The sequence below is a fragment of the Lagenorhynchus albirostris genome, chromosome 2 (genome assembly GCF_949774975.1).
Source record: "Lagenorhynchus albirostris chromosome 2, mLagAlb1.1, whole genome shotgun sequence".
NCBI lineage: Eukaryota > Metazoa > Chordata > Mammalia > Artiodactyla > Delphinidae > Lagenorhynchus > Lagenorhynchus albirostris.
The window spans coordinates 131,140,288-131,161,107 of NC_083096.1; the positions used below are offsets into that span (position 1 = coordinate 131,140,288).

General features: G+C 43.1%; 1 protein-coding gene across 3 annotated transcripts in view; it reads right to left on the minus strand.

The window, feature by feature from the left end:
- CACHD1 (cache domain containing 1) overlaps window positions 1-20,265 on the minus strand; it is a 218,503-nt gene extending 198,238 nt beyond the window's left edge. For all 3 annotated transcript variants that reach the window (XM_060139854.1, XM_060139855.1, XM_060139853.1), the window contains exon 1: window positions 19,900-20,265. In XM_060139854.1, the coding sequence (XP_059995837.1) occupies window positions 19,900-20,139 (240 nt within the window). In that variant the 5' untranslated portion in view covers window positions 20,140-20,265. The remainder of the gene's footprint in view (window positions 1-19,899) is intronic.
- Window positions 20,266-20,820: the final 555 nt, after the last annotated feature.

Sequence of the window (20,820 nt, forward strand, 5' to 3'; positions counted from 1 at the left end):
ATGTTTTGAGGGAAAAAAGCATCTATAGAATCCTAATCTGATGAGAAAACTAAGAAGAAACAGTCCCAGGACTTCCCTGTGGCCGACGCAGGGGACAAGGGTTTGATCACTGGTCCGGGAGGATCCCACATGCTATGGAGCAACTAGGCCCGTGCTCCACAGCTACTGAGCCCACGTACCACAACTACTGAAGCCCGCGTGCTCTAGGGCCCGCATGCCGCAACTACTGAGCCCATGTGCTGCAACTACTGAAGCCCATGCGCCTAGAGCCCGTGCTCCACAACAAGAGAGGCCACCGCAATGAGAAGCCCGCACACCACAACAAAGAGTAGCCCCCGCTCGCCACTGCTAGAGAAAGACCACACAGCAACAAAGACCCAACGCAGCCAAAAAATAAATACAATTAAAAAAAAAAAAAGACTCTCTCCATTATAAAAAAAAGAAACAGTCCAATGTCTATACAGTTTTGATCTTAGTCTCATAACCAAGAGAACCAATGTATAAAAATGAAATTCTAATGAAATGGAAGGTACCTAAAATTACTGAATAAGCCATACTGCTTGATAGATTGTATGCACATTTTAAGTGGATTAAAAGAATGGATGGAGGAACAATGGCGGTTATGTTAGCAGGCTTTCCATCTCTTGATTCAACGTCAGATATTTTGGGACTGGCACCACAAATCTTTACTTCAATAATATATGAACATGCTAAATGAAAATTCAACAAGAAGTTCACTGTGTTACATTCAAGTCCTATAACTCTTGAATCAACTCAAACAGAAGACAGATTTTTGGAGGGTAAACTAAAAAAGGATGCTTTTCATACTTTACCTCCTTGATAATATTTTACCATGTCAAAATGAGATTCCGTGAACAACGGATTCTCAATAACTTTGTCCAAAATAGATGGTAATTATTCTCATAACTATAAATCTCTCAAAAATCATTTATTAAAAATCCAATACTTTGTATTTATGTTCAAACTATAAATCTCTCAAAATTTATTTATTAAAATTCAATAAACTTTGTATTTATATTCACTTGAAAATATATTAACTATTATTTCATTTCAATAACTAAATGCAGGCTGTTTAATTACCGCACCCTAAAGTAGCAATTCTCTTCATGACTTTTCTAAACATCACTGTGGAACAGACACAGGCAAACAAGAAAAATTAGGGAAGAGCACATGGAGATTGGTCAAAAAACCAAAATTTGCAAAACACAAATTATAAAGTATCTGCCACCGGGTGCTTAGAAACATGATTCTGTCTATAAATCATATTAAGATATATTAGTAGTCTTCATAAAATGTAAACTCCACCAGCATGGGTAATTCTAAACCATAATCATCTCACATAAAGCTAAAATTATACTCTAATACAGAAATTATTAGAATTGCTTTCTAAACTAATTGATTTGGATTCTTCTATTAACCAAATAGATTAAGCAGTCCCAGATCATCATACTGACATGATACCATACCTATTTTTCATGTAAGTAATCAGTAAATAATTTTTAAGGGGGGGGGGCCAGAGGATGGAGTCCAGCATAAATAAGACACCAGCCAAAATAAAGAAAATCATTTTCATATTCTACTGTCACTGGATCGATGACAGAGACAACTGTAGTGAACATCTGTGTTATCTTCTTGCTGTCCAAATCACTCAATTATGTAGCTGTCATGAGATGTGGGTGGAATCAATCCCATGCCCAGCTCTAGGAACAGGAACTGATTGGCACAAACGAATGGCATCCCATCCTCTTGCATTCCACTAACCACAGTAAGGTCCAATCAGAATGAAGCCAAGGCTTCCTACGAGAGAGGGGAGGTGTTGTCCTCTTCTGAAGAGTCCGATGTCCCCAGAGAGACCTGGGATCACTGACCTTATTTTACTACAGGCAAAGCCAGCCTGAAGGTTAGCTAACTCCTACAGGGTGATAGAGCCAGGGGGATATTGGGGTGGGGGTGGACAAATGGAGCCTGCCTCTAACCAAACAGTGCCTGAAAGTTCACATTATACATAAATCTTTCAGTTACTTAAGCCAACAAACTCTTTATCCTTTAAGGCAGTTTCATGGGCTGTTGGGATGGGTTGTTACTTGCAGTTCAAAACATCCGAACAGAACCACAGACGATGCTAATGAGGGGTCTATGACATACACACATGGCCACCCTTACAACAGCCCAGGGTTGAGGCAGGTATTATTTTTCTATATATAAAGTGAGAAAACTGAGGCTCTGAAGAGGGAAAAAGGACTTATCAAAAGTTACATAGCTGGTAAGCTAAGATCTCAACTGCCTTTGATGATCAATCACTTGGTAGAGTATCTGTACATAGGAAAGAGATTACCACTGTCTCATATATTCTACATTAAAAAGTCTTATTTTCTTGAATTGTTCTTCTATGGCAGCTGTCCTACTTTCTTTCAAATCACAGCCTTGGTCCAGTGGGCCTTTGTTGATGTAGAGCATTAAATAACACAGTTTCATCATATTTAAATGAAATCACAAAGGTAAATGTGGCAATACCTACCTGTCCATGAAGAACACATACCTTCATTACTCTAATGGTCTCCCTGCCTCCATTGCTTCCTTTCCCCATCCCCACCACATACAACCAAGGCACCCAACAGCCAGAGGGATATTTCTAAAGCAAAATTCAATCACGACCACGTCACTCTCTGCCTAAAATCCTCCAATGGCTTCCCATTTCAGCCAGAATAAAATCCAAACTCTTTGGTTCCCACTGTAACTATCCTCTCTCCTCCTCCTCCACTCCCACCCTCCTTCAGTGCCCCCTTTCAGCCTCTCAAACACACCAACCCATTCTACTCTCAGGGCCTATGCTTCCTACTCCTTCTTCCAGCTCCTCCCAGGTCTACCTCCCCAAGCCCATTTCAGTCTCAGCTCCCCCAGGAGGTTTCCTTTAAATGGCACAGTAGCCTAATTTAACTCCTTCACAGAACTGACAAGGGTCTAGTGTCATTTTGATTTAATTTTTGCATGCTTGAATATTTATCTGACTCTCCCAGAAGGCAAGCCTCCCAAAGGCAGGGACTGAGTTCTGGTTATCACCACCTAGAACAGTGCTGAGGTGTACAGGAGGTCAGTCAATAGTTACTAAGATTGACTGATTAAATCTACAACTCTACTCAGGACACATTAACCAAAGCTCTTATATAATGCTTTATTTCTTGCTGAAAACAAGAACTGAAAATTCCTGAATTCTCTTTTAAAGATTTTTATCTATCCTAGATTATACTTGATTCTTTCTAATCCTGGGCACCATTATTCTTTAAGCTGTGAAAGCAAATTTCTTGTGAAAACAATGTCACTTAAAAAAGCAACTTATATCAATACATAAGGCAACTGCTAACAGCTATAAAAGAGGAGATCGACAGTAACACAATAATAGTGGGGGACTTTAACACCTCACTTATACCAACGGACAGATCATCCAGACAGAAAATAAATAAGGAAACACAAGCTTTAAATGACACAATAGACCAGAGAGATTGAATTGATATTTATAGGACATTCCATCCAAATACGGCAGATTACACTTTCTTCTCAAGTGCACACAGAACATTCTCCAGGATTGATCACATCTTGGGTCACAAATCAAGCCTCAGTAAATTTAAGAAAACTGAAATCATATCAAGCATCTTTCCAACCACAACGCTATGAGATTAGAAACCAATTACAGGGGGAAAAAAATGTAAAAAACACAAACAAATGGAGGCTAAACAGTACGTTACTAAATAACTAAGAGATTACTGAAAAAATCAAAGAGGAAATCAAAAAATACCTAGAGACAAATGACAACAAAAACACGACGATCCAAAACCTATGGGATGCAGCAAAAGCAGTTCTAAGAGGGAAGTTTATAGCAATACAAGCCTACCTCAAGAAACAAGAAAAATCTCAAATAAACAATCTAACCTTACACCTAAAGGAACTAGAGAAGAAGAACAAAACCAAAAGTTAGTAGGAGGAAAGAAATCATAAAGATCAGAGCAGAAATAAATGAAATAGAAACAAAGAAAACAATAGCAAAGATCAATAAAACTAAAAGCTGGTTCTTTGAGAAGATAAACAAAATTGATAAACCTTTAGCCAGACTCATCAAGAAAAAGAGGGAGAGGACTAAAATCAATAAAATTAGAAATGAAAAAGGAGAAATTACAATGGCCATCACAGAAATACAAAGAATCATAAGAGACTACTAAAAGCAACTCTATGCCAATAAAATGGACAACCTGAAAGAAATGGACATATTCTTAGAAAGGTATAGCCTTCCAAGACTAAACCAGGAAGAAATAGAAAATATGAACAGACCAATCACAAGCAATGAAATTGAAACTGTGATTAAAAATCTTCCAACACTAAGTGTCCATCGACAGATGAATGGATAAAGAAGATGTGGTACATATATACAATGGAATATTACTCAGCCATAAAAAGGAACGAAATTGGGTCATTTGTAGAGACATGGATGGATTTAGAGACTGTCATACAGAGTGAAGTAAGTCAGTAAGAGAAAAACAAATATCGTATATTAACACATATATGCGGAACCTAGAAAAATGGTACAGATGAACCAGTTTGCAGGGCAGAAATAGAGACACAGATGTAGAGAACAAACGTATGGACACCAAGGGGGGAAAGTGGCGGGGGGTGGTGGAGGTGGTGTGATGAATTGGGAGATTGGGATTGACATGTATACACTAATATGTATAATATAGATAATTTAAATAAGAACCTGCTGCATAAAAAAATAAAATTAAAAAAACAACTTGTAGTAGAATTTGGCACTCATAAGGAAATTAAAAGTACATCTGAATATTTTTTCTAAGTACCTCTCAAAACTCAACAACAGGCACATAGGAACTTTCAGGAGTAATGAAAATGTTATAAAACTAGATGATAATAATCATTGTACAAATTTACAAATTTAACTTAAAAATCAGTAAATCATTTTTTTTAAAAAAATAACGAAAAAAAGGAAACAACTCAATTTAAAAGTGGGCAAAGGTTTTGATATTGCACCAAAAAAGATATACTAATAGCAAATAGGCACATGAAAAAATGCTCAGCACCATTACTCATTAGGGAAATGTTCTTTAAGACCACAATGAGATACCACTTCACACATTTTACCATGGCTAACATTAACATGACTGACCCAATCAAGTTCTGGTGAGGCTGTGGAGCTACCAGGACTTTTACCCATTGCTAGTGGGAATACATCATGAGATAGCTCCTTTGGAAAACAGACTAGCAGTTTCTAACAAAGTTTAACATACACTTAACATGGTAATCCCACCCCTAGAAATACGAAGAATTATGTTCAAACAAAAACTTGTATGGGAATGTTTACAGTAAGAATATTTATAGATGTATGGCCTCAAAAAATCCAAATGTTTTTCAATTGGTTAATGGATAGACAAACTGTGGTACATCCACACAGTGGAATTCTACTCAGCAATAAAAAGGAATAAGCTACTCATATACATAACATGGATGAATTTCAAATGCATTATACTAAATTTAAAAAGCCAGACTCAAAATGCATACTGTAATGCCTCCATTTATATGACACTCTGGAAAAAGCAAATTAGAGATGGAGATGGTTTTCAGGTGAAGCAAGTTGGGGAGTGGGGGAGGGGAAGGAATGACTAAAACGAGCAACAGAGAATTTTGAAGTGTGATGACACTTCTGTATTTGGATTGTGGTGAGAGTTCCATGATGTGCATTTACCAAATTTCATGGAACTCTACACCAAAGAGAGTATATTTTCACACCCATTAGAGTGGCTACTGTAAACAAAAACAAATGTTGGCAAGAATGGGAAGAAATGAGAATTCTTGTGAATTGCTGATAAGTATGTAAAATGGTGCAGCCACTATGGAAAACAGTATGACTCTCTGTCAAAAATTAAACATAGAATTATCATATGATATAGCAATTCCACTTCTGGGTATATACCCAAAAGAATTGAAAGCAGTGACTCAAACAAGTATCTATACACTCATGTTCATAGTAGCATTATTTATAGTAGCCAAAAGGTGGAAGCAACCCAAGAGACCATCTATGGATAAATGGACAAACAAAATAATGATATATATTTACAACAGAATATTATTCAGCCTTAAAAAAGGAATTTATTTTTATTTTATCGAAGTATAGTTGATTTACAATTTCTTCTGTACAAAGTGATTCAGTTATATATGTGTATATATGAATATATATTCATATATATGTATATATACATATATATGAATATATATGTATATATATATCACAAGATATTGAATATAGTTTCCTGTGCTATACAGTAGGACCTTGTTTTTTATGCATTCTAAATATAATAGTTTACATCTGCTAATCCCAAATTCCCAATCCATTCCTCCCTTACACCTGCCCCTTTTAGCAACCACAAGTCTGTTCTCTATGTCTGTGAGTCTGTTTGTATATAAATTCATTTGTGTCGTATTTTAGATTCCACACATAAGCGATATCATATGATATTTGTCTTTCTCTGACTTACTTCATTTGGTATGATAATCTCTAGATCCCTCCATGTTGCTGCAAATGGCATAATTTCATTCTCTTGTATGGCTGAGTAATATTCCATTGTATATGTGTATCACATCTTCTTTATCCATTCATCTGTTGATGGACATCGAGGTTGTTTCCATTTCTTGGCTATTGTGAGTAGTGCTGCTATGAACATAAGGGTGCGTGTGTCTTTTTGAATTACGGTTTTGTAAAAAGGAAGGAACTTCTGATTCATGCCATAACGTGGATGAACCCCGAAGACATGGTAAGTGAAATAAGCCACAAAAGGACAAATATTGTATGATTCCACATATACAAGGTACCTAAAGTAGTCAAATTCATAGAGGTAGAAAGTAAATAGTGGTTGCCAGGGGTTGGGGGGAGGGGGAAATGAGGAGTTATTGTTTAATGGCTACAGAGTTTCAGTTGGGGAAGACAAAAAAGTTCTGGACATAGATGGTGGTAATGGCTGCACAACAATGTGAATGTACTTAATGCCACAGCTGCACCCTTAAAAATGATGAAGATAAAAAAATGTATGTTATGTACATTTTACAACTTTTAAATTAAAATGAAAAAAAATGTTCGACCCACTTCACAAAGATTTGGTTCTAAAATTTAAAGGCCCCATTAAAAAGTGATCATTGCTATCCGCGGGGAGAAAAAACAGTCCATTTTACTGTGTGTAAATCTATCTATCTATCTATCTGAATGAATGCAATACAATGGGGGGAAAGTACATCTAAATCATTACTGCAGGACTTCATTGCTGTATTCAGAGTTTGCTCTAGTTGTTTTTCCCCCCCTTCCAAGATAAAGAATAACATGGGAAGTATGAGTATTTTTTTTAATTTATACGTGTAGAAGAATGAAGCCACATTTAAATTTTTCATGAAGCAGTAATCTCCCACCCCCTCTCCCCGTCCCTCTCTCCTTCCCTCTGTTGCAAGAGAGAAACAAATGACCTGCCACAGATTTTCCAACCTCCAGACCTCTGCAGATCCAGGGTCTTTCATCGTGCATCTTCACCTTTCGAATGGGTCCTTATCAGTAAAGGCATGATCAAAAGAGTTATAGGGAAACAATTACACTTGCATTGATTAGAATTAAGGTTCAAATTCCTCATTTGCATCATCTTTCTGCTGGCAGGCTAATAAGTCAGCCACCTGGCTATCTTTCAGTTCTTTAAGTATGCCAAAATTTGGCCTCAAGACCTCTACACAGGCTCTTGCCTCTGTTCCAATGCTAGCCCTTGCCCTCCCTGACTGGCTCCCCCTTCTTTTGCTAGCCCCACTCCCACCTCTCCTCTGATTGGCTCCTCCTTTGAATCACCTCCTCTGATTCCTTCCCATGCCATCCAGTCCAGAGTTGTCACTCCCACTCACCTTATCCAGTTAAGTATTTGTTGAGTAATTCTAAATGCCAAGCAGCATTCCATAAGAAAACAAGTGAATAATACAAAGCTTACCTGTGGGAACTTAAGAGGCATGACAAACAAAATGAATGGGGTAAGGTGGCAGAGTAAGGAGAGGCAAGGGAGGATACTGTTTTAAAGAAGATGGGCAGGAAAAGTTTTTTTGCTCTTCCCAGACAAAAGGAAGAGCAAGTAGAAAGGCTCTGGGGCAAGTGTGTGCTTGGAGCATTAGAGGAACATTGTGTCGGGAACTGGGGCAGGGGTGGGGGGGTGGGGGGGGCGGGAACTGGGTGGGTGAAGGGGAGATAAAAAATAAGGCCACAAAGATATAAGGGGCCAGATCACACTGGCTGTGAAGACCACTGTAATTTTGGATTTTACTCTGAGTCAGATGGGAGCCTTTAGAGAGATTTAAGCAGAGAAGCAACATATCTGACATATTTTTAAAAGATCTCCCTGGTGTCTTTCTAATAATCCTTGCTTCCTTCATAACATTACTCAAAAAGTGTATCACTTATGTTTATTTATATGATTACTTCTTTAATGTCTCTTTCCCCTAGTAGGTGGTACACTCTGTAAGAGTAGAGATCCTGTCTCTCTCGTGTTAACCACGAACTCAAATCCAAGCACAGTACCTGGCATATAGTATGTGCTCAATACATATTCGTTAAATGAACTAACTGATGAATTTAACCTCTAGGATTAAGTAGCTCTAAGTACACAATTTGCAAGTACACACACATTTTTGTACTTTTTATATTCCTAAATGGCCCCGATATACATACCTAAGCTTTCTCTAACATGAAGAAATTAGACATCAGAACCAACTAATACTTAAGAGTCTTGATGTGCTTACTCTGCTAGACACTGTCACTCATCCGAAACATGTTAAATCTTTAGTAGCAAGTGTAGGCTCAAGACATTTCACTTAAGTCTAGACTAGGTAATGAAACAAACAGTAGCAAAAGCTAAATTCAGAATAGTATTAGAAAGTTACAAAATCTACTGTTTAAAGATGACCACACAATTTCAGTAGTCCAGACCTTTTTTGAGTCCTCGCCACGTGCCAGAGACTGTGTTAACAGACCAGGACTATACAGATGAATAAATCTGGGCTCTTTCTTGTGAGAGCTTACACTCTAACAGTCCTCATCCGTACAAAGCTTTACTGTTTGCAACTCTTGCCTGCATTTGTTAACTGATTACACATGGATGCAAATAAAAATTTCCAGGCCTCCTTGGTCATCTGAATTTACACTAACTCTGGGATATCAACCCATAACAAATGAAAAGGTTCACAAGTCAGCACACAGTCTAGTCCCCCCCCCCCAAGGACTACAAAAGGGGCAAATATCCCCAGTTCACGTAGGGTCAGTGAAACCTGCTCTGGATCCAATAGCCAAGATTGCCAAAAACCTCAGTTCTCCAGGCTTTCTCCAAAACTGCTCAGGGTAGGAACAACCGAGAGAGGGAGCAGACAAGCAGCAAAAAGCAGAAATCTGGCTCTCCTACAGCAGCCAAGCGTAGCCCTCATTCAGAGAGGAAACCATCCAAGCAGAACGCAGCACCTTGAGTACTTTAGCACCTCCTGTCCCTGGGCTGCCAGGAGAAGCACAGGCTTTGGAGAAAGCCAATCAAGAAACATGGGTGGAATTAGGACACGGCATCCAGGATCCTGATAGGGGCCCAGGGTGCAATCCAGTGGACAGAAAAAAATCCCATGAAGTTTCATGTGAATTAGCAAATGTCTGATAAGAAACCCAACAGGTCTTTCTACACTGCTCTTTCCCAGAGATGAATGCGAAGATAACAGCAAAACTTTTAAAACGTGCACCACCCATAAGGACATAAAAATATCCTCAAACCACTTATAAATACTGTAACACATATCAGGGAGGTGACAGACTTCAAAATTTCTTCTTCAAATATCTTTTCATGGTTATACACAGAACTGTAATTGTTAAGGCTTTATGGTGTCCCTGTGATTTTTTTTTTCCTATTTAGAATCCTTACTTTATTTTCAAGTGACATGGAACTATGAAGACTATTTTAAGCTGGTTAATTATTTTATATGCAGAGTCAGGGCAGACTGATGAATCTGTACTTCAGAGTATTTATGGATCATTAATTTCTGGCTATTCCTCTTTTGAATTAAGATTTGTTTAAAAAAAAAAGAGAGAAAGCTGGCCATCATATACTAGACTCAGTTTGTCTTGTTTCCTTAACATACTCCTTATCAGCTCTGCCACAGCTGAAGTGATTCCAAAGTGCTTTATGACACACTTGGATTTTCTCCCGCTAATAATTCCTCCTTCCTGTCCATGACTGGCGGGCTTCTTCCACACTGCAGTAATGTGGGACAGCTAATTATCTACCAATCCACCTTGCTATTCTGCACTTGGCAACTTTTATCTGCACAGGACAGCTGCACTCTCCCCGTTTGAAGTGAAATGTCAGTCTCTGCTAATGCAACAAGACTTACATCACTAATGATGTCTCCACACTTTGCAGAAACAACTCAAAGCCTAATTAAAAATTCAGGTTCATTCTCACTGGCTTGCCGATTTTCACTGCCCCTCCACCAGGGCCTCGAAGTATCTTTTCAAATACTCGATGCAAAAATTAAAATTAAAAAAAAATATCCAAGGGGAATCCAGAAAAAAAAAAAAAGTGCTGGAGTCTTGGGCTTTGACCGAGCCTTTAAAATAACTGTTATGGTTGGAACGGAACCAGGAGGTTATCATGTACAATGGATAAGAATTCCCTCCACTGGCTTCTCTACTACAATGACAATAAAGGACACTATTTCCAGGGATATATGGACCAGAAGCTACTTTTCAGTGGACCCAGGCTGGTATTTGGGTGTTGGAACTTTTCTAACTGTAATTAACTGAGAAATCATGTGACTATGTAAATCTGAAGTAAGGGAAACTTCTTTTGAATTTAGAACAAAGTGGGCAAGGTAAAGAGGCATTCAAATGACATTTATTTTGTTTCATTATCAAATCAAACAAACAACCCCTCCAAAGTAATGATACTATTACAATTTTCACAAAAAGAAAGAACTTCATACTTCGAATAACCGGGGAGAGATATGCAGTCCCGAAATTCAATTCTAAAATAGCACTCTGCCTGAAAATTACAGGTGTAATTTCCTTCTGTAGCTTTTATATAAATACCAAAAAACCAAAGTTGTTCCTCCCTTAAAGTTCTGTTTTCTTTTTCTGCTTTATCTTTTTAATTAAAAATTACTTTGGTGGTACAGGTTCACAATTATAAATAGCTATTGACCACTTAAATTTGTTCTTTTAAAAAATATCTAAATATATCTAACATTGTGGTAAGTCTCAGAATTTTTGTATTTCTTCAGTGGCTCACTGACTTCTAGGTATTTAAGTAGCTTTAAAACAAACAAACAGACAAAACAAAACCCAGTTAGCTGTCAAATTAGACTATCAGCTTTAAGTTCTCAACCATAAAAGAAATAAGCCAGTTTTTTTCAAAAGAGGAATGGAAAGGTTCTTAAGTCAAGTTTCCTTTCCATTTTAAGGCAATCTTCTGTAGGAAAATGGAGCTGCCATGGGGTAGAACTGTGAAAAAGGTCAAAAAGCAACAACCCTAAAACGAAGACCTGAGTTCTAAGTCTACCACACGTACTACTGGTGTAAGCTCCAGAGAGCCACTCTCCAGTGGGCCTCCGTTTCTCATCTGTAAAATGCGAGAGGTCCATCTGACTTTCTCTCTGGTTCTTCCCAGTTCTCATGGCACCCGGTGATCCGTGGATCTGACAGGTCAGGGAGAAAAGGCATGCCCGGGGCAGGCCTGCTGAGGCTGAGTTTGTACAGCCCCTCAGGGCAGGCCACAGGACCACAGTGGGAGGCCAGCCAGCCTGTGTGCAGGCCAGAAGCAGGGAGACCGCAAAGCAGGCCCTCCCGGAACTGTACTGGGGGAGACAGAACCTAGGTACAGAGCAGGCCATGGGATGTGGTGGCTGCTAATGGTGCCTGAATCCTAAATCACTTCAGCTGAGCTTTCTAGGCACCAAGTTCCTCATTTCTCCAGGTTCCTATTCCTCCCCCCCGCCACGCCCCGCCACCCCTGCCCAGAGCACATTTCTTCCAAAGACAAGAGACTCAGGCACAAGCAGCAGCTAGTTCTCAACTCAAACACTAAGAAGCTACTGCCAGCCATGTTGAAACAAAGGGGAGAACCTATGAGAATGGAGGGAAGGAGGGTACGGCCACACTGAGCCCTCATCTAGCCCTGCCCAAAGATCTCCCCTAGACTGTCCAATTGCATGAGGCAGTACTTACTTCCTTGTTTAAGCTGGTATAAACTGGGTGCTCTGTTACCTGCCATGTGTCTTGACGGACATGAAGGATCCAAGGACCCACTACCTGACTTCTGTCTACTTCTCTGACCTCTTCCTGCACCCTTCCTTCCCTCCAGCTCTCTAAACTCCAAATCTTAAGGCCGTTTTTCCACTTCTTGAAGGCGTCATCACAAAGGAGACTTCTGGGAATGGCACTCTCTGAATCCCTCTGCACCCCGCAAATGGGTTAACATCTCTGACATACTTTCTCCAAGCATCCGGAACCTCCTTTCTCATAGCGTTCACTGCCTTGGAAATTAACCGATGGCTGCCTCAGAACGAACATAGTGCCTGGCACCAAATAAACATTCGATGACCATTTGCTTAAGTAATTAGAATGACAGGGAGCTAATCTCCTAAAGCAATCCAATTTAGAACTCTTCTATCAGAAAGTTGTCCTTCCTACCATACAGAAACTTGCTTCCCCATAACCTTTACACACAAGCACTGATTTTGTCTCCTGGAGCTCACTGAATAATTCTAATCCAGACACCGCAAACTGGTGGCCTCTGGCCTGATGCAGCCTACAGGCATGTTTGCTTTGGCCCACACAATGTTTTGTTTGTTTATTTTGTTTTTTAAATGTGGATTGTTTGCCAACATTTTAAGAATCAAGAGATTTCATCTAAAAACAAGATACCCAGCTTCTCCTGAAAAGTGAGTCACGTGGCAACACGGGACCCTCATTGCCACCGGGCAGCAATCGGAGAAGCTGAGTAGCAGCTGCCTCCTTTCAGCCCCCATCAGTGACCTCCTGTTTACAACAGCCAACACCGTTCCCTACTGACCTACACCTGGCCCGCCTCACTCATTCTGTCTAACTGACCCCTGGCAACGTCAGAGCTAGCAACCCCCCCACCCCTCCCCGTGTAACCTTGATCCCATATTTTAGCATTTCTTTCTATACTGCCTTGACCTATTCAAGTTGGTTTAGCCTCTCTGGTAAGACACAGCTCTTGGAGGGAAAGCACTGGGTATCCTATACTTTCCCTGCACTCTCCCAGCCTCTGATTCTGCAACAAGGCACCCAGGGAATATCTGCTGACAGACTCATCAGAAGATACATTACATATATAATCAGCTTTTCCTCCTCAACCTCCCCTCCTCCCTCACAGCTTATTTTGCCTTGTTCCTTTCTCACTCCTGCCTTCCTTCTCTGCAAGAGGGACAAAGTAGGAGTAAGAAGACGGGGCCTGTGGCGTATCAGTCAAATACATATGCTCAGACTATAAGCTGGCCACTAAGAAAACATGGAAGCTCACAGCCTCGTGGGGAAAGCCAGGCATGAAAATGAGGGTCAGATGCAAAAGAAACTTGGGCGTTACATATGGAAGGCAAAGGAGGCTGCTGGGCAAAGGTACTAGCTATTTGTAAAGGGCCAGGGGACGCAGTGATCATTTTGCTCAGGCACTTCATTATAAAAAAAATTATAAGTATATATCCTCCAAAAGATTTGTATTTATGGATTGCAAATTCTATACACTAGTGCAGCAATATATTATGCATATTATAAAACATGAAATTAAATAAGGATGCAATAAAAATGTTATGGATGAAATGCTGTGATACCTGGAATTTGCTTCAAAATAATCTGCGGGGGAGGGAAGAGCATGTGGAGGCAGAGGCAGACATGAAACTAGTGTGACCACAAATTGATAGCTATTTAGGCTGGGTGAGAGGTACAGGAGCATTCTTATGCTATTCTCTTTACTTCTGTATATTTTTTCAAGTCTCTGCATTTAGAAAGCTTAAAAGTAAATAAATAACTATAAATAGCAGGTCTAATACTTTCCTCACAAGCCACAAAGGATGATTTTGCATCACATCCCTGAGGTCTGTGCACCACACTTTGGTAACCCCTGGGCCAGAGGACTGACCACATGTAGCTTAGATTTCGGTTTCATTCAGGCTCTGGAGTTGCATGTTTGTTGCTTCCAGGTTCTGTGCCCTGGCACTAAATAGATTGTCCCATATTTATTTCTGTTTACTGACTGTTCCTATGTTAGACTTTGTGCTCAAAGATACTTCCCTCCATTAACCAAATGAAGCGCGAAGACACTCAAGTTCAGGGTGATTTAATAACATGCCGGAAGTGACGTAGTTAATAACTAGCTGAGTCAAAACTGTCGCCCTTTATATGTTTTTGACTTCCAATACACTCTTACACCAGGTTCAAGCAGATTCAAAGCAAATCCCACTGCACGTAATACCTAACTTCCAGAGTTCTGCAAGTTTCCTGTCTGCTCATCCACTTAAGCTCAAGGAAGGAACTCTCTTCACGCAGCAACCAGAAATAGCACCAAGTTAGAAAGTGTAACACCATCTCCTTCCCCTCCCCCACACCCCGCCAGGCTCAAGTACGACTGGCAGGAAAAGCATAAGCACAGGCGATGACGCCAGCTAAGACAGGTATCAGTGGAGGGGAAGGGGAGGAAGTACTAAGCACACCAGTGAGAGTCCCTCAGAAGGGATTCAACATGCTTTTCCTTGCGCTCATTCTTACCAAGTTCAACTCAAAGTCATCCACCAATGGTCAATTTTCCTCTACTCCAAACATTCAATCTCCGAAGAAAACAAGGCTGCAGTTTTCCCACTAGGGCTTATACTGCGCACGGGGCATAGGCTCAAACAACATTATTTGCAAATACAGGTGATTATTTCAGCCCTAAAACATTCTCGATTGCCTAAGTACACGTTCAAATCATCCTAAAACATGCCATTCCTGGTATGATGGACATGATTAAGGGGCAAATGCCAACCTTGCCTAAACATAACTGCAAATCAGCACGCAGTTATAGTAGAGCCACAAAGATGGTTATGTCCAATAACCACAGAAACTCCGGGCGTGATGGCCAAAGAAATGAGATAGAAGTGTGGCCATATGCAGAGGTACAAGAGTCACAGCCACCCCCCTTTTCTGGTGCTTAAGATATAACAGCTACCTTGTCCAGTACGACCAAAGGGCATTAGAAATGTCTGGTGAACTGCTGATTTGGTTACCCTTAATGTCTGAGGCTGTTTCTGCTTGCAGGACTGGCCTCTGTGTGTGGACAGTTCATTTAAAAGGCCAAAGGAGGAGTAGCCAACTTCCGTTACCTCACCAGATGGGCTTCGGCAGCCCTCCTCTGTACTCCCATAATGCCCTGTTCCTCTCTCTACCATGGCACTAGCCCACTGCTTTCTAACACCTCTCTGCCTCTCCTTAACCCCCGTATCATACCACCTCCTTTTGTATCTGTCTGCATCATCAGTTGAGAGCTTCAGGGCCTGGAGCAGGCCTTATTTACCTTGTATCCCCAGCTTAGCCGAACCCAAGGCCCCTCATAGAATAGAAGCCTCCCCCAAAAGTTTGTTGAATGTATGCCAATATGAAAAATGAACTTACGTAATGCTGTCCTAGGGCATACAAAGAAGGCCTCCGCTTTCACTTTCAGCTGTAGCCACTACTTACAACACTGCTCTATATTTTCAGTCAACACCTCACCCCTACAGCGCCCTTCAGTTTCTGAAGTCATGACTGTCCTGGCTGCTGCTCTTTCTTCAATTTGAGTTCAAGCTCAAGTTTGTGCTTCTGGTATTTCTTCTGTCCCTGCTGGAAGGACCCTCCTCACCCACCCCTCTTCCAAGCCCCATACAGCAGCTGTCCGACCAACCTGCTAGTGTGTCTGCCAAGTTCACAGTGACTATGCCCAGCCCAGCAGAGCTGAGTTAGAGCAAGGCGGGCACCCTGGATGTGTGCCAGGCCCTTGCTGTTAGGAAGCCTGTATTGTCATATAATGTTAAATGGGCCTTATAAGTGCCTGGTGAAATGGCTCCCAGAGCCCGATATGCCTTCTAACAAGCAGGCATTGTTGCTTAACTGTTTTACCTGTGCAACCTTACCTCCGCCTGCATGTTGCAAACTCCTTAAGGGGTTGTGCTGTGATACCTCCCTGTAAATCCCCCAAACACCCAGCTAGTATAATGCTCTGTGCTCAGCCAGCTTCCAAGGAATATTTCTCCATTTAAGAACAACCACGTCCATCAACAGTTCCCAGCCCCAACTTCACATCAGCAGGTGCCTTCACACACACTATTGCCATTAGGTCCACAGAACAGATCTCTAGGAAGAATCATCATTTCCAGGTTTGCAGATAAAGATCACCCAACTTCTCAAGTGGCAGAGCTGGAACCCAGGTTTCCAAATATCCAATGTGGAGTTCTTTCCACTCTACGATGCTCTTCGATTAAAACTTGTTGCATGAATGAAAAAGCAGAGGCAAGCCTCCCTGGACACAGCCACTCTCTGCTCCCTAGATCTCAACGTTGATGGCTTCACTCCACGAGACCCCTGAGGAGATGATGATTAGGTTTTTGACTTTTACCCATGATGTATGGGGTCTGCTGCCAGGGGGGCAGTATTCAGTGGCAGCTTTCCCAGGGCACTGGCAAAATTAGCTGGTGCAGATCATTTAGAGTTTTTGTTTTGTTTTTTTAATTTTGTCCATTACTAAAAAGGAACCACCACAACAAAAACATGAGCAGGCAGCCTCCATGAGAAAACCTTTCCAAGAAAATCTTTAAGATAGATCGCTTTTCAAACTGTCTTCTCTATCAGCAAGCACAAAAACTATGCCATGGGAAACAACAGTGCTGAAAGAAGGCCTGGGTTTTGTTTTTGTAAAATTACTCCTTGTGCCTGTCCTGTGACAGAGGCGGCAACAGGCCTCCTTGGAAGGCTACTTTGCAATTTCTCAAAATTAAAAACGGTCCTTGGAGAATTGCAGCAGCAGCAACTGAAGTCTGGAAATAGGCTTTTCATGTATAAACTGACCTACAGAGAGTTTCTTGTCAAAGAAGATGCTGTCCTGAAAGGTCTGCACTGTACTGGAAATGCCAAGGTCAAGTGAAGAGTCAATCCCTTAATCAAGAGAGGACATTCTTTTTCTGCAAAGAGACATCATCTCTCCCCAACCCCCTCGTATCTACAGATGGAAGTTTGACCCTGCTCACCTTAATGCCCAAATGAGGCTACCTGCCTCTGAGCAACAGATTAGCTCCACAGCTATAAAATCCAACATGTCACAAGGAAGGACTATATTATCTGCACTTTAGGCAGCTAAACCCATATAATTTCAGACACATTGAAAAAATCCCAGAGGTTTACGGAGGAAAATGTGAGGCTCGAAACCTGTGTTCTAAGGGCAAAAATTCTAACCTGCCTTAGATTTTTACAAGTGTTCCCTCCCCCCAAAAGCTGACAGTCTAACAAAATTGAAAAGAGACCCTTTCCCCAATTTTCCCAGAAGGAGGCAAGTGGCAGATCAATGTACAGCTCAAGAAGAAGAATTTAAATACAGTATGTGCTGCTCCTTTCAAAAAAGGAGAGAAGCCACTTCACATTTTACCAGACAAAACCCTGTCCCCAGGAGGCCAGTTTCCACAATGAGGTTGCAAAGGTGTTAGAAAGAGGCCAGTTGGGAGGAGATAAAGGGCCATTTGGGCACAAACCCCCCACTGATCAGAGCTTTTTTTTCTAAAGTGTCTCCTTTTCAACAGGGAAGCCTTTTAAAACTACATTTGCTTTGGATCCCTACCTGAATGACAATGTGTTGGGATCCGATTTCACCTTTTGTCAAGGATCGGGTGAGAAACAGTAAAACTGCTGTCAGCATCTTAGAAAAAGCTAGTCCTTAGCTTATATGGTGAAGGGGGAAAAAAACCCTGAGGTTCCTTGTCCAGCCCTAGTGATGGGATGAAGGTGATAAATGCCTGCTAATCTTACAAACACAGTCCAAAACTGCAACGTATTAAATTTCCTTTATTAAAAGAGGGTCTCTATGCAAAAAGACAATTATTTGTCCTCTGAATTGAAACATTCATCAGTGGAAAAAGAAATCCTCGTTTATCCCTAACATTTTAGTTCATTTCCTCTAAAGGTCACTTCACTCCTAAGATCTCTGTCAGCAATCCTCAGAAATCAGAAAACGCATATGGAAAAAATTATAACTTAATCTGAGCCTAAAAGATCTGCATAGAAAAGTTAAACGACGTATCTTAAAAGCTTGTCTACTATTATGCACGTGAAGAAAAATCGGACTCTATTGCACTTCAGGGCCGGTGCCTGCAAATAAACGCAGCATTGCCATTCAAGCAAACCATCCACTCCTCAGCCTCACCTCACTCCTAAAACAAAACAAAAAACCCTACAGTCTTTCACTACAGCGGTAAAGGTCTGTGGAACTAGCTTTAGGAAAATTGTATCATCCTGGAAGGAGACTGGGGCGTGGGGGGAGGGGCGTAGGGTTAGGGAGAGAGGTTTAAAAAAAAAAAAAAGGACATCAGAAACCTGAGTCCCAAGTGACTTTAAAACACCTCTCCCGGTGGGAGGTAGAAGGGTTGTCACAGTAGAATCGAAATCAGAAACCTATTCCAAGAACACATTCCTGGAAACTTCGCTCTTTCGAAGACCACATTCATCACCGTTATTATTGTTAGAAGACATAAGAAGAGGATGAGGTTAGTTTACGGAAGAATGTTATAGCAAAGGTTTCAGACTCGGAATGTCATCTCAACCTCTCCTCCTAAACTAGTGGGCCAAGGAGGTTAAAATAACGGCGCGATAGAATCTCCAGGTGGTTTCTGTTTAGCAATTTTTTACTACTATTGGTTATTAGTAACATCTTCAGGATTCCTTACTAGCCTCGGGCAATCTTTCTTTAGCCCCCTTCCTCTCCTGGGGAGGACGGACCTGGTAAACAATTTAGAGAAATGGGAACCTTATTCACTATGCTCCCTTTTTCCTCCCCAAAAGGCATACACAAAACAAAAACAGCCGACAGCGCGCAACCGACAACAGCGACAGCGGAAAGCAACAACAAAAAAAGTCCACCACACAGGACGAGTCGGGAATCTACCCGGAGTCTACCAGGCCAGCCCCTCCCCCAATACACCCGGGCGGGGAAAGGGAGCGCGGAGTTCACTCTCTCGGCCGCTCTCAGCCGGGACCCCAGGTGGCCCCGGAGCTGCTGCGCACGCAGCGATGCCTCCCCTCCCGGCGCCCACTGCAGCGCCCAGGTCTGGGGGACCCGAAGAGGTGATCAAGGGGGTACACTGGGGGTCTCGGAAAATCATCCGGGCCAGGCTGGACCGGCTGTCCTGGGATGGATACACAAAGTGGGAAGGGGAGTTTGCAGGGGTGGAGGGGTAAAAAAGACTGCGGGGAAATGCGTGCAAATTAGGAAAGGAGGTGCGAGGGAACCTGAGAATCCTTGCCGAGATAATGCAACTGTGCCGGGGGGCGGGGAAAATGGGTCTGTGCAAAGGGCAGGGGCTTCTGCAGAGGAGAAAGGGAAGGGGACCCGAGTGCTTGGAAGAGGAGTTGGTGTGTAGTCAGGGGGTCCATGGGGAGGGCGGAGCTGTCCGGGGCAAAGGGGGCTCTGTGCATGCCAGCGAGGTCGGTGCTCGTTTAAGGGGACCTGCACTGGGGATGGGACCGGGCTCTGCGCGGAGGAGATAGGCGGGATGCCTGGCAAGTTCGCGGGCGCGATGGGGGGGGGCCCTTACCTGCATGGTGACGACCCCCAGCTCCTCGGCCGCCAGCCTCCGCATCTGGCTCGCCAGCACTTGCGCCTCGTCCAGGATGGAGAAATCGGCGTCGGCCCCGGCGCCCAGCAGCCAGCCCGCGGCCAGGCAGAGCAGCCAGAGGGGCGGCCGCCGCGCCCCAGCCCGGCCGAGCGAGCCCCGACCCCCGCGGGCCAGGGCGGCCGCCTCCGCCGCCTCCTCTTCCTCCGGCTCGCGGGCCATGCCGCCTACCCCCACTCCCCGCCGACGGGCTCCAGGCGCCGGGAAGCGGGGAGGGAGCTCCGGGAGGTGCGCCCAGGGCCCGCTCCGCGCACCCGGCAAAACTTTCTCGCCCTTCTGCAGCCGCCTCTCAGCGCCGCGGCGGCTCCCGAACTTAGGGGGCGCCCAGCTACGGCGCGGGAGCGCGGGCGGCCACCATCTCCGGGCCCCGGTGGCCGCGGCGGGAGAGGAAGCGGCCGCCCCAGCCGTCCGCGGGACCCCGGCGCCGGCGCGGCCCCCGCGGTGCGGCGGACGGCTGGAAGAGCTGCGGCGTCCGCACCGGGTTTGTGGCCGCGGGGCTGACAGGCGGAGCCGCCGAGCTTTCGCTTCCCGCGGGTCCCGGCCGAGCGAGGCGGCGGCGGCGGCGAGGGCGGGCGGCTGCACCCGCGGAGGAGGAGCGGCAATCGGGCTGCTCTGCTGGGGCAGCCACCCGAGCGAGGCAGGAGAGGGGGAGGTTTAAAAAAACAAAAACAAATAAACAAAAAAAGCACACTGAAAGAAAGAAAGCCAGCGACGGGGGAAAGGGAGGTGTCTGGTGCCACCACGCTGCGCTCCGACTCCGTACACTTCCCGGCCCGGCGGCCGCCGCGGCTGCGGTGATTTATGGAAGCGGGGAAAGAGGCGGGGACATTCCCCCGGTCGCCC